Source organism: Centrocercus urophasianus, unplaced genomic scaffold (genome assembly GCF_019232065.1).
Source record: "Centrocercus urophasianus isolate 14NV4802_14NV808 unplaced genomic scaffold, USGS_Curo_1.0 seq_18, whole genome shotgun sequence".
Lineage (NCBI taxonomy): Eukaryota > Metazoa > Chordata > Aves > Galliformes > Phasianidae > Centrocercus > Centrocercus urophasianus.
Window position 1 is genome coordinate 15,153,491 of NW_024884733.1, and position 12,500 is coordinate 15,165,990.

Sequence of the window (12,500 nt, forward strand, 5' to 3'; positions counted from 1 at the left end):
TAAAATGGAAAGTGTTCTTTCTGCTCACTGCCCTGAGGCTGCAGCTCAGGGACGGTCCTCTGATTGACCTGCCCACACTCAGCAGTGGTTAATGGGTCGGCCTGCTCTGTGCTTCATGACTCCACGCATAGATGAGGAGCAGTTCAGGCAGCACACACATCCAGAGAAGGTCTTGGCCAGCCCAGAGTAGTGTGCAGTGAAGTTGGATGGATGGGATTAAAATATGCTCTTGCCAAACCTTGCCTGCCTAGAAGATTGGTAGAAAAATAACTACACTGGATTTTTTTGTATTGTTACTAACATCTTAGAAAGCTGAAATTATTTAGAAGCAACTGTTGATAAAAAAAGAAAAGTCTGCCTCTCTTATTGTTACGCTAAAAAGTGCATTCTCCTACCTGACAGCTCCCCCAGCCCAGGATCCGTGGGACCACTCCTAGTGTAAGGCATTAACTGCCTCAGTGACAGCAGGACCCAGGGGCAGGAGCGGAGCTGCTTGGGGGCTGGTGAAGATTTAGACTTGTGTCACCAGGAAGGTGTCTGCAAAGGGACATCTTCCACCTGGGGAACGATCAGGTCAGGCTGACACCATGGCCTTACAGCACTGACGATTTTTCTGCCTGTGTCTACCATCCACATGACACTGATGTTTAAATACTATCTTCTTAGTGCTGGTCTGTGGTTGTACAGAAATGCTTTCTGCCAAAGTTCTCACTTGTGTGTAAGGTGGGCGCTCGTTCTCCTGCGACCTGCAGGCCAGTGGTTGCCATGCTCCCCTGCTGCTGGTGGGCAACCATGGTGCTCCAGTGGACAACCATGTGTTCTCACTGAGCCCCGTTGGATTGTGCAGTAATTAAAAAGTAATAAATCCTATTTCAATGTAGGGCATTCTGTCCTAACCCTCTGAGCACCTGTGGGTGTGAGCATCTTGCTCTCTGAGGCTGCTCCCACTTGATGTAAATGCACCAGCTTCATCGAAAGGATGCGGGAAATGCCAGCACCAGATATTATGGATTTCTTTTTTTTTCTTAAATACGTCACTGATTGGTCCAGGGAAGGCAAAAATTAATAGTAATGAACTAATTACTGTACCAGCTGCCTACAAAGAGGAGTCCTGTAGGCAGGCTCCTTCTGCCCATTTGCCTGCTGGTAAAACCAGCACTCCAGAAAACATAAAACACAACTTTTTTTTTCCCTTTGTAAACATCTATCAGCGTCACCTTTCCATGGCCCACAGCACCGACTCTGCCTAGCTTTTAAATCCTCAAAATCCAGCCAGAATCTCCCCTAGCACATTGTAACACGTTTTACAGCTTGAGCAGGGCAAAACAGCCGTCTGCCGACGCTGCTGGCTGCCCAGTCCACAGCCCCGGCGGGAGGACGAGGCCGGCTGCCTGCCCCTGTGGCTGCCAGCCCTTTGAAAAGCCAGCCCGCTTCCCTGATTGATTCACTTTTTAATGAATGGGGGAAGCCTGTGAACTTAAACCCTGACACCTCCACCTCCCTCCCATCCTACCTATCCCTCCAGCAATGGCTCGATTATATTTCAAGTTATTATGGGATTAATACAGCTGCCCCGGGTGCCTCTTTCCCCTGAACTTCATCAATAAAAGCTGTGTACTGCTCTTACTCTGGCTGGTCCAGCTTCTGCCTGGATCTGCCTGTGATGCCTCATAAGGTTCTATCATATCAGCCCTTCAGTGCTGCCAACACTGCTGCTGGGTAAGGCCTGCTCATGTCATGGCCCCACATAGGCTGTGCATAGTTAACAGGACGTCTTGAGCTTCGCTGTGCACTGCATCAGCTCTGTAAGTGGGCAGCACATAGTACTACAGATAATAATAAAATAAGATAATCCATTAAAAAAAATGCCAGTGTCATCTTGCTCGGAAACCATCACAGAGCTATGAAAAATCTTCTACATAGGCATACCTTCAGTGGAAAGAAAGAAAAGGGGGGAGCAAAGACTTGGGCCCAGCATAACCCAATTTTTCCCCCATAGTACTCCCTCATACAGTACAAGCTTTAGGCTTACTTTTGGTGTTGGCATTACAGGTTTCCTCCCCCCCCAAGAATCCCATTTTCCAAAAATGTCATTAAAAATGTAATTAACCGGCTTGTTCTTTGGAAAGTCTGCAGTTGTTTACGAAGGAATTGCCACACAAGCTGCCACCTTCAACTGTGTTGCACTAGGAAGTTATGCTCTTGTTTACAACTGTGCATCAATTCCACAATATATTTAGTTTTGGTACAAGTTACATATAAAATTCTCACTGAGCTTAATGTTGCAGCAAATAACAGATACAGTAAGTGAGTAGGATTTATCACTGGCTGTAATGTCACAGTACATATTCTAAATATATACGGTGAGTGATATATGCACACACACATGCAAACAAAATGGAAATATATTTAGTTTAAGAAGTGATGAATTGTGTTTGCTTTCATTCTTCTCATTTTGCATGTAGGAAAATGGAGATCGAGCACATCCACCGAAGCGGCGGCTGGTTGGACTTGCAAGCACGCTGGGGAAGGAGCAGCTCAGTGCTACCCATGGGGCGTCCCTTCGCAGGGGGCACGCGTTGCAGCTGTGTGATGTGCACAGAGCTGGTGGCGCTCACTGGATGCTCCCAGAAGACAAACAGCATTGGTCCAGATCAAAGGCCTCCCACAAGAAATTCAGACTTCTTTGTTAGAGAAGTAAGTGGCAATCTTCCCCTTTCAATTCTTCTTTTCTTTTTCTTATGGTTTCTCTTGTAAATACAGAGGCCAGAAGGCCATGCTTAAAGAATTAATTTCCAAATTTGCAATATTGTTTTGAACTATAGCAATTAAACAGAAAATAATCAGTTCAGCATCCTGTTTGGATGTAATTAAAGGTATAATCTGTTCCATTTGAATACTTCAATGCTTACCCTTCTTAAAAAAACAAATAAGAATAGTAGCTCATTTGCAATGTTTTTTTTCCAACCCATCTAAAAAGACTAACTGATGAAGCAAGAATAATAATTTTTAAATGTGGCATAAGCACAGAAATATCAACTGCAGCTTTCAAATTATTGCTGCAGATCCCGAGCCTGATGAGAGCTCAATAACAAGGGGTATGAGCTTTATGGCGAAACACTGAAGTCTTCCACTATTTCCTATCAGCATCTTGATATGGCTGATATAATTACCTATCAAATACATCAGTGGAATGAATATCAGAGGATATAAAAAAATACATAAGTCGGATGCATATCGGCTCAGTCTTTTAGGGGCTGTTTGATCTCAAGGTTTTTTGTAAGAATAAAAGACCAATATGGCATTCATTGCCCTTTGTTTTCTATAAGCAGTGATGATTTTACAGCACAATAAAATTAGACTATTATTGGCTGGCTTATGAGTTCTAGCTGGATCTTTTTCCTCCTATCGGACATTTCTTCACTGCTTCTCAAAGAAATTGAAGTCAGGTGTAAAGTTAATATCTGCCCTGTTCATTTATTCTTCTGTAAGCAATCAAGATTTTCCCAAATCACAGGGCAATCTCTTGCCTTTTGAGAAGGAATATAGGCCCTATTCTCTCCATTTAGTTTAACAAAACAACTGGCAGAAGTTCAATGGAACCGATGATTATTCCAAGAGGTTACGGCAAACCACTGACGTTGTTAGCAAAAGGCTCGCATGTAAGATTCCCTAAGAGGAAAAGTGCGTGGATATTTCAAGTAATTAACAGTGAATTCCAACAGTGTGAAAAATAAGCAGTGGCTGTACCGGCTGCACAGGAACCCGGCTGCATGACGTGGGCACTTTGGTGGCCACTGCTCCCTTAAAAGCAGCACAGGACAGGGCCAGCGGTGGTGGTGATGATGAGGAATGTCAGGACTGGCCCCATCCATGCACGTTCCTCGTGTGTTGCTGCTTTTGCGATTGGACGCAGTTAGGCATATAGAAGTGACCAAGCATCCTATGAAGCAAAACACTTTTTATTATTTTCTTAACCAGTAAGAAAAGTCAGAATTTCAAACTCGGTGTTTGTCAGCTGAGGCGTACTTCTAACAAGGCAGGCAGAAGACTTACACTGATAAATTGACTGTCAAAACACAGGAGCAAAGGGTAAAAAGTAGCACAGTGCTCTGGGAGACCTGTTTAGCCAGTCAACAGGAGAGAAGTTTAAGCTCAAAGTTTTAGGGGTTACTAAAATTCCTGGCCTTTTGGGTGTGTGTGCCTTGCCTCTGAAGCTCCTGGTCCCTTGCACGGCCCATCCTGCAGTGCTGGGGATCTCAGGGCAACTTTCCTCCAGCCAGCCCTGCCTGGCAGAGCCTCGGCCCTCCCTTCTCTACAGTTATGGTTTTCACACAGCAGTAATGAGAAGCTCCATTTAATAAAATAACAATAAAAAATGCAGCCCTCATAGTGCCAGGCTGTGGTTCGTCCTTTAGCAGCGGCCAGAGGCAAGCAGGAGCGGGGGAGCAGCATGTGCCACCAAGACAGGCAAGGGCAAAACACACAGCTATGGCTCCCGAGCCCATCGAGGCGAACATCCTGCCTGCACACCAAGAGCGTTTTTGTGGATGTAACTAAAGGAAACACAACAACAGAACCCGGCTTGTTAAAAAATACCCACAGAGGGGGAGAGAAAAAATAAAAATCCTCAACACAGCCTCGTCTGTCTCCAGCAAACAGGGCTTTTTTCAGGCCCTGGGCTCAGGCGTGGGCCCAAGCCCCTGCGGGTGGTGTTATTGGCTGACGGCCTTCCTGGCTGCATAGAGGCTGAAGCGCGGTCCTCTCCCTGCCCTCAGCACTGACCGCCCCACAGCCCTCATGCCTCCCTGCTGCCACCCAGCCCACAGCCCCGCGGATGGCACACGGCTGTGTGACTGGCCAGCCCCCCAAGGAACATCTCTGAGACACCGCAAAACAAGCAGCGCTTATCTCATGCATGCCACAGGTGTGATGTCATCCCCTCTGGCGAAGGAAGGAGGATGTCTACAGCCTCCACCGTGCAAAAACAGGAACTGAAGTTAATGTGCCTCAGACTTTGTTAAAATATGGTGATAATTAAGAAATATAATTACCACTACGAAGTTAATGCCTCTCTGAGTTCTTACAAACAACTTTTTAATTTGCACTGAGCATTTACATTGCAGATGCACAGTCAGCTGGGTGTGGGGCCGGCAGTGCTGCAGTCCATGTGCCACGGCCCACCTGGAGGGCAGGCGTGCTGAGGAGCCCCGTCAGACACACACTGCGTTCTATTAAGAAAAGAAAAGAAAGGAAAAAACTTACGAGGTAATTGATTGCTTTCTTCTAGTCTTTTATTAGTTGTGATTAAGGAGCTACAGTAGCCCTGTTTACACATCTCCAACAAGTCAGGACCTGCAGCACATCATTGGCTTGCGGCCCACAACGCGCAGTCCGTTCTCTGCAGCAGCGAAGTGGAACGGCCCTGCAGGAAGCGCGCTTCCCTGCTCACATGGGGCAGGGGCAGCAGTAATGCTGCAGGCCCAGGGCTCAGCCCCGACTTGCCGCTGCCCTGGGCACGCTCTGTGAGCAGAACACGGGGCCCAGGCAGGGACACAGCGAGCTCACTGCTGCTCACAGCTCACGGACCGAACCGAGAGCTCCTCGCTGCTTAACATGCAGGCAAAGCACTGCCAATCTAAAATGGCTGATCAGTAATACTTTAATTGCAGTTTCATAGAAACAAATTGCTATTTAATTGCAGTGAGCTCTTCTGTGGCTTCGCTGGACTGACAACAGGCGTACACCTGGTACTGAAAAGCAACAACAAAGGCTCCCTGGTACTTCATGTACTGCAGGCACGGGAAGTGAAACCGGTCCTGGAACACGTCTCAAGCTGAAGAAACACAATACTTTGAAGGTATTTGACATATGTGTCCTGATCTCAATTTCAATTATTTCAACAGAGCTGTTCAGAACACGGGTAACTTGCACAAGGCCTGACACCTGATCCTGGCCAAAGAATTTGGTAAAAAAATAAAATTAAAACGCTCTTTTGAAATGCTTGGTAGCAACTCATACTACAGTAGTATCTGATTTCTTTTATTTACTGTATTTCTCCTAGAATTAGATGATGCAAATTTTATCAGTGTTAACTAACAGGGAGGAAGGGAGACAAACTCAGTGTGGTTAATATTCTCAAGATGTGACTTAATTTCATAGGCTTCATTCTGGTAAGACATTCTCATTTTACATTTCGTAAGATACTGCATAACCTGTTAAAATATTTAAAGATAAATCATGTTGGACTGAAAAGACAGTATCTTGTTGCAAACAGAATTTGGTTTGGAAAGGCTTAATGTCCCACTGCCTGCCAGGATGCGTAAATCTCATAACTAGACAGCTGGATAGGTAAAAACATTAAACCCATTTAGAGGGCAATCTTTTTACAAAATTGTTTCATTAATAAGAGTGACAATTTATATGATTGAGACGCTTAGATGCAGTATAGACAGAGCCTTTTATCCAGGTTCACTAGGATGATTTCAGATTAGTAATATTTCCTTTGATTTTTTTAACAGCATTCATTTTTGAAAGTGAGGGAAGCTCTTACTGATTATTTGTATGACTTTTCAGCAGCACTAAATGCAGGGGGTGTATTTCAGACTCAGCATAGCAAATGCATGTGATAAAAGGTGAACAAGTACATGTTTCCTTTTACAGATCTCCTAAAAAAATTGATTTTTCACATAAGGACAAATCTAAGTGTTTCCAGTAGCCTTCCCCCCAGCGTCCCCATTAGAGGCTGTTTTATTGTCTGAAATACCTCTGGTTTCAAGAAAGTGTTTTACCTAAAGGAAGAATACTACTTAAATATGTTCTATTGTATATTCATAGCTCCATTAGTCCTCCTCCAATTTAGCACATCAAAGCAAAGGCTTCATCACTTGCATGTGGATTATGCTAACATGAGTGACATTTGTAATCTTATAGGTCTGCAACTTAAGAAATGCTTTTAAAGTAAGCTATTAAAAAGGTAGCTGCGCTTTACAAACGAGTCATATAATAGTTTATTTAAAGCCGTTAATGAACTTCAACCTCTACATCACTAAACGCTATACTACATTACTTACTAGAAGTTATTAGGTATCTTCTTAGCACTTCTAGGTTACATTGGACAACCGAAAATCTGCACGTTAGATTTAACCGTGGTACCTTGAGTGCTTATACTGGAATAATTACAGGATGCCTACAGACTCACTGATACTTGAATTCCACATTTGTATGATTTCGAGTGTCTTTTCAAAGACGTTCCAGCCACACAATTTGCAAAACTCTTACCTAAAGACTGTAATGCGAGATCAAAAAGCTTAGAAACTTATTTTTAAAAATACATAAGTGCATTTAATTAAAAAAGTCATACACAGCTTCATATCGCTTTATATGATAAGTATTCTGTTATCTTTACTGTCTGTCACCGTATGTTATATCTTTCTCTTTTCTCTTCAACAGTCCTATTTTTGCCAAGGCAATGAAGTGCTGAAGGAAGAAATCCAAGAGACCTCAGCACACTAGGCCAAGAAGTAGAATCTGAAACAAAATGTATCTGCTACTGGTTGTTCAGACAAATCTACAATTCTGCTTCTTATGCACCAGCGTCACAACGAAAGTAAGTGAAGCTCACTCCATAACCAAACAAGCTACGCCTTCTTGAAAACAGAATTTAAAAAGAGAACATAATCACACTGTATTTCAAATGCATTATTCTCTGATAGAAGTCAAACAGCTGGTAATGCTGATTTGCTCTGAGTTGCAGCAGAGGCACCTTCTGGGTGCCCACAGTTCCCTGACTGAAGGCATGCAGTGCATCACAGATTCATGTTACTGTTCTTGCTATAAGTATGAAAAATGAGGATTTTTTTCTCAGAGTTGGTCTGCACAGACCTGAAAGGAAAGGCCCACTGAACAAAGCTGCCCTCTTTCTAAGCTTAGAGAAAGTTTTCTTACTTTGGAGGGCGTTGTTTTTTTGTTTCCTTCCATAGAGCAAACCATAGCTGCCATCAGTTTGTTCTTGGAAGTAGCCCAGGAAGCTCGCTTTTCTTTCCTTCAGATTATTAGTTTTAAAAGTTTCTTGCACAGCAGATTCCAGTTTATTTTTATTCAGATCAGAACAGCTATTGTATTCCTCTCTATGAATGTTCAATTCTAGTGCTCCGCATGAGGTACACACCTTCTTTGCTTTTATTGTTATTTCTGGATCTCTTAAAGTGTGTTCATACACCCTCATGCTTGCACACTCACAGACACGCATACATCTAACATGGGCAGTTTTGCAGGGAGGAGCCAGATAGAAAGAGACCACAATACCTATAACGTGTACCACACTTAACCACAATCTGAACTGTCTTGCATTTGCTGTTATTAGAAGCAAGAATCTCAATGAAAACTAATGATCACTTTGAAGCAGCGCCTCCCTGTATCCACACCAAAATTAACACGGTAGTTTAACAGGTTCTTTAGTGGCATAAGACAAAACAAAAAAGGAACCCACCAAAAACCTCCAAACCAAAACCTTATTTTTAAAGGAAACTGACAATTAAGGCAATGACTTTGTTTCAGAGCACTATTTTGAGTGTAGTTTTGTTGTTTGTTTGTTTGTTTTTTTCAAGAAAAAAACAGCAACGTTTCTAAAACCCAAACTCAATTCAGTGGTTTTTGTTTTACTTTTTATTATTTAAATACACCATACTAGAGCAAATGTCTCTGAAAATATCACAAATAAAAGATTTTTCTTCATTCAGCAAATTAGAAGTAGGTGAAAATTTCTACACAGTAGCTGCTATGAGCCTGACTTTTTTTTTCCTTTTTCTCCTTTTTTTTTTTTTGCCATGGGAAGTAGCAACATTAGGACAAAAACACTTACATGCATACATACATTGTATTTTACAGAGATACAATAAAAGTGTTTGTGATAGAATATCACAAAAGCCACATTTTTCCTTTATCTCATGTTCAGTTTGATTGAAACACATTTCCTTACAACACTTAAATATACAAAGAGCAAATAGAATGTTGTTAAGGTAAAATACAGGGTACAAACTGGCTAGTGCCCTGCTAATTGTTAATGAGGGTAGAAAGCAGATTTCAATGCTTCTTTTAATTAGCTTCATTAGTCATCTTCCCCACCCACCCCCCCAAAGATGTCCTCCGGTGGATCTTTTTTCATTTTCTCTACAGTCTCCCATTAGCCCAGGTTCATGGAGTCCTTAATGTTCATATTCAGTCATTTTAATACACCAATAAATGTGGGAAGGGCAATCAAGAATAAAGAAGGTGCAATGGTATGGAGCTGGCACTGATGCTAGCTACAAAGGTGACTTGTCTACTTGGAGACATGGGATCCATCTGTGATGAACAAAATTTGAGATGAAGGCACGCATTCTGCAATACTCTGACCTTTTAGCAGACCTGCAAGAAATAAAAATGGGTATCTTAGCTAGAATACTAAATTTGAGATAGGAAACTACAACATGACTGCTTTTGTCTTTTCCTTATTCACTAATCTCTTTTTTATTAGATTACTTTCCAACTGTGACTTTCTACACTATCCATTCATAGTGCTAACGTTTCAACTTCAAATAGCAAAAAGCAAGCATTTTCTGCAGTATCACTACTAAGAAGAACAGACAGTAAAGAATAAAGAGAAACGACAACAATAAATAAGTGTACTTTCTGGTAGCAAATGGTACGGTGAATAAGGTGGCTTTTCTGGGCCCCTTTTTAAAAGGGAAGAAACATTATGCCATGCCTTTGAAGAAGTCAGTAATGTGATCTTATAATTGGAAGAAATAGCGTGTAAAGCAAATAAAAAGTACAGCCAATATCCTCCCAAGGCAACTTTGGTTAATATGCTGCACTGCATAAGAGCTAAATATAGATATTTCAGGATTTTTCCCCCCCATTTGAAATTCCTCATCTGGTGTGTTAGTTAATGTTACATAAACATTTTAATATATGAAGTCAAACATGTGCTCTCACACTGGTGTTAATGAATTGTGATAATTAAAAGTGTCTAAGTCGATAAAAATCTAAACTTTCCGGGACAAAATAGAAATGATCATCCATAGTCTTCAAATACAATCTGTTTGCAATTACCAAAATGAAATAATATATATGAGAATTTTATGGTTTTTAAATGGCATTTTGTGCTTCCCAGGAAGTTCTTTTTCCACCCTTTCTCTAAGTTACTAAAAGCCTGAGGTCTATTAGTAACTGCAACCCCCCACTTTCAAGCTAATTAAAGTAGTAGAGGCTTGGAGGTTTAATTCCCCAGAGCTGAAGCTCAGTGTGAGAAAGGTAATTTGTCTGTCCAGAACAAAGATTAGGGAGCAGCCAGCAAGCATATTTAATAAATGAGCATCAAATATCTTCTACTATGGACACAGACAACACCAATTATGTAACTACAAGGGAATTGTTGAGTGATATGTAAACTAGAAGATTTTTCAGATCTTCTCTGAGAGATGTAATCTAACTCATACTTTATTTAAAAGTATAGGAGCTGAAGACAAGCGTTCGCTATGAACGCTGCCAGCCAGAGGAGAATTTACACTTATAGTAGGTGGTAAGGTTGTTAGCAAACAAGAGATGCTACAGGAATACTGCCACTGTCAAAAATGCAGAGACAGTTCTCTGTGGAGGATGATACGACCCCGGCAAATAAAATGGCCCCCAGGACATCAGCCAGCATTGAGGACTGCGTTGTGCCGGCAAGCAGAGGTGAAATAGTGTTGTGGTGTTTGATTTTTTCCAAGCAAGCGATGAGAAACTACAATTTCCACGTGTGGATCAGATCAGGGAGGCAAAAGGCAGGAACAGCAAACATTACTGCTTCGCCTCCTTAAAAAGAAAATCAAGTGCTGAAAGTTAGGCTGTGCAACCTTTTCTGCCTGCACCCATCACCAATAAATATACAGTTTACAAGTTAATATGAAGACAATCCTAAGTATGTAACTGCCACCTTCACAAACACAACAAAAATGTGTTTTATTGCAAGGAGTACGTCTCAATCTCTTCAGCTTAATGAAAAAAAAACCACCACCCTGTGATTATTCTGCTGTGTCCATAATCTCTAGTGGCAGAATAACCTGGAGACTGATTGATCTTTAATGTTTAATAAAGAGGATCTGTTACAGCCAACTCCGTCATAGTGGAAGAACATTTTTAATTACTGGCCCTAAAACATGCGGCTTTCTGGAAAGCATCTGCGATGTTTACATCTTCAGATTGTTAAAAAGCTAACACACGAAACACAATCTTTGTCACCTGCCCCTGCAGCTTCCATAACTGCAGACACCTGACAAACCTATGAATTACCAACTTGTCTCCTTGACTGTAATCCAGTTTTCTGAAATTCAGACGCTCCACAGCTCCCCTTGGAAAACCGGTAGGGGAACTTGGACCATTTCCTAGAGAGACTACATTATAAAAACAAAACCACCCTATCATTTCTCTCTCCAGTCTTCCCCAGTACCTCTCTGCCTCATCCTTGACCGCAGCAACGTGGTAAGTAGTGACAGAACTAATAAAAACCTGTTCTCAGTATCGCCTCTGCATTAGCTTCTACCGGGAGGCTTCAGCTGTGAGCTCTGCAGGCCCAGCCCCACTTTACTGCTTTTCCACATTCTGCGTTCCTCATCATGTCTACTGCTTTTATTCTAACTAAATCATTTTTGTGTTTTACTAACGCATAGTAAGAAACTGATAAAGCTAAACGGCAATTTAGACACCTACATGAAGTTACATTAAACTTTACATTCGCAGTAGACAAGTGGATAAACCACTCTCTCAGAATGGTAAAGCTTTTACTGCAGCATATAAAGATGAATGGTTTTACCCTGTATTTTGAAATGGGACACCTACAAATATTCACCTAACGGAGTCACTGTTAGCTATGCTGTACCACAGACTTGTGTCATTAAAATTCACAACAGTATAAATCCATGAATCTTTAACTGTAGTTGTACTTCCTCGAGAAGAGGCCAAGCCGTTGTCCTCCAATCTTCATTATCTTCATTCTGCCCAACTATGTAGGACTTTTGTACTCAACTCTCTCATCACCTCAATTGACAAATTAGGCAAATAAAAAAGCCCACATCTCATTTTGATGTAATTACACTCACTGTATAAGACTTGAAATAATGCTTAAAATTAATCAGCAAATTTTTGCACAGAAAAAGAAGCAAACGTGGATATTGAACTGCAGCAACACAACAAGAAAAACACAGGACTTTTTAAACCAGTTTGTGTCTTCCTGTGTAGATTTCTCCACTAAGTGAAAGTGCTACCAATTATTCCGCACGTGACAGAATAGGTAAGCCTAGCATTTGTCCCAGGTTTTTTCATCTTCAAAATTCCTATTTGCAGATAAATGTTATTTTTTGTGATCCTTACAGACATTAATGAAGTTCCTATTGTAAATCTATAAAGAATTACCAACTGAAGTGTGCACTTTTTGTTTCATTGCAATAACTCAGTGCTATGTGATTGCCTGGGTTAAT

At 41.6% G+C, this 12,500-nt stretch overlaps 1 protein-coding gene and 1 long non-coding RNA gene across 9 annotated transcripts in view; one reads left to right on the top strand and one right to left on the bottom strand.

Moving 5' to 3' along the window:
* The window catches only part of LOC122161013, a 489,323-nt gene that overhangs the window by 476,076 nt on the left and 747 nt on the right, over positions 1 to 12,500 (top strand). For 6 of the 8 annotated variants that reach the window (XR_006169028.1, XR_006169026.1, XR_006169025.1 and 3 more), the window contains 4 exons: positions 2,466 to 2,697; positions 5,127 to 5,268; positions 5,705 to 5,860; positions 7,453 to 12,500. The exon at positions 7,453 to 12,500 is cut by the window's right edge and continues 747 nt beyond it. This is a non-coding gene — a long non-coding RNA (uncharacterized LOC122161013). The remainder of the gene's footprint in view (positions 1 to 2,465; positions 2,698 to 5,126; positions 5,269 to 5,704; positions 5,861 to 7,452) is intronic. The other 2 variants (XR_006169029.1, XR_006169030.1) reach the window with 2 other exon arrangements.
* Positions 8,650 to 12,500, bottom strand: part of LMO4 (LIM domain only 4) — an 11,922-nt gene continuing 8,071 nt past the window's right edge. The window contains exon 4 of the mRNA XM_042820078.1: positions 8,650 to 9,408. Coding sequence (XP_042676012.1) covers positions 9,400 to 9,408 — 9 coding nt within the window. The 3' untranslated portion in view covers positions 8,650 to 9,399. The remainder of the gene's footprint in view (positions 9,409 to 12,500) is intronic.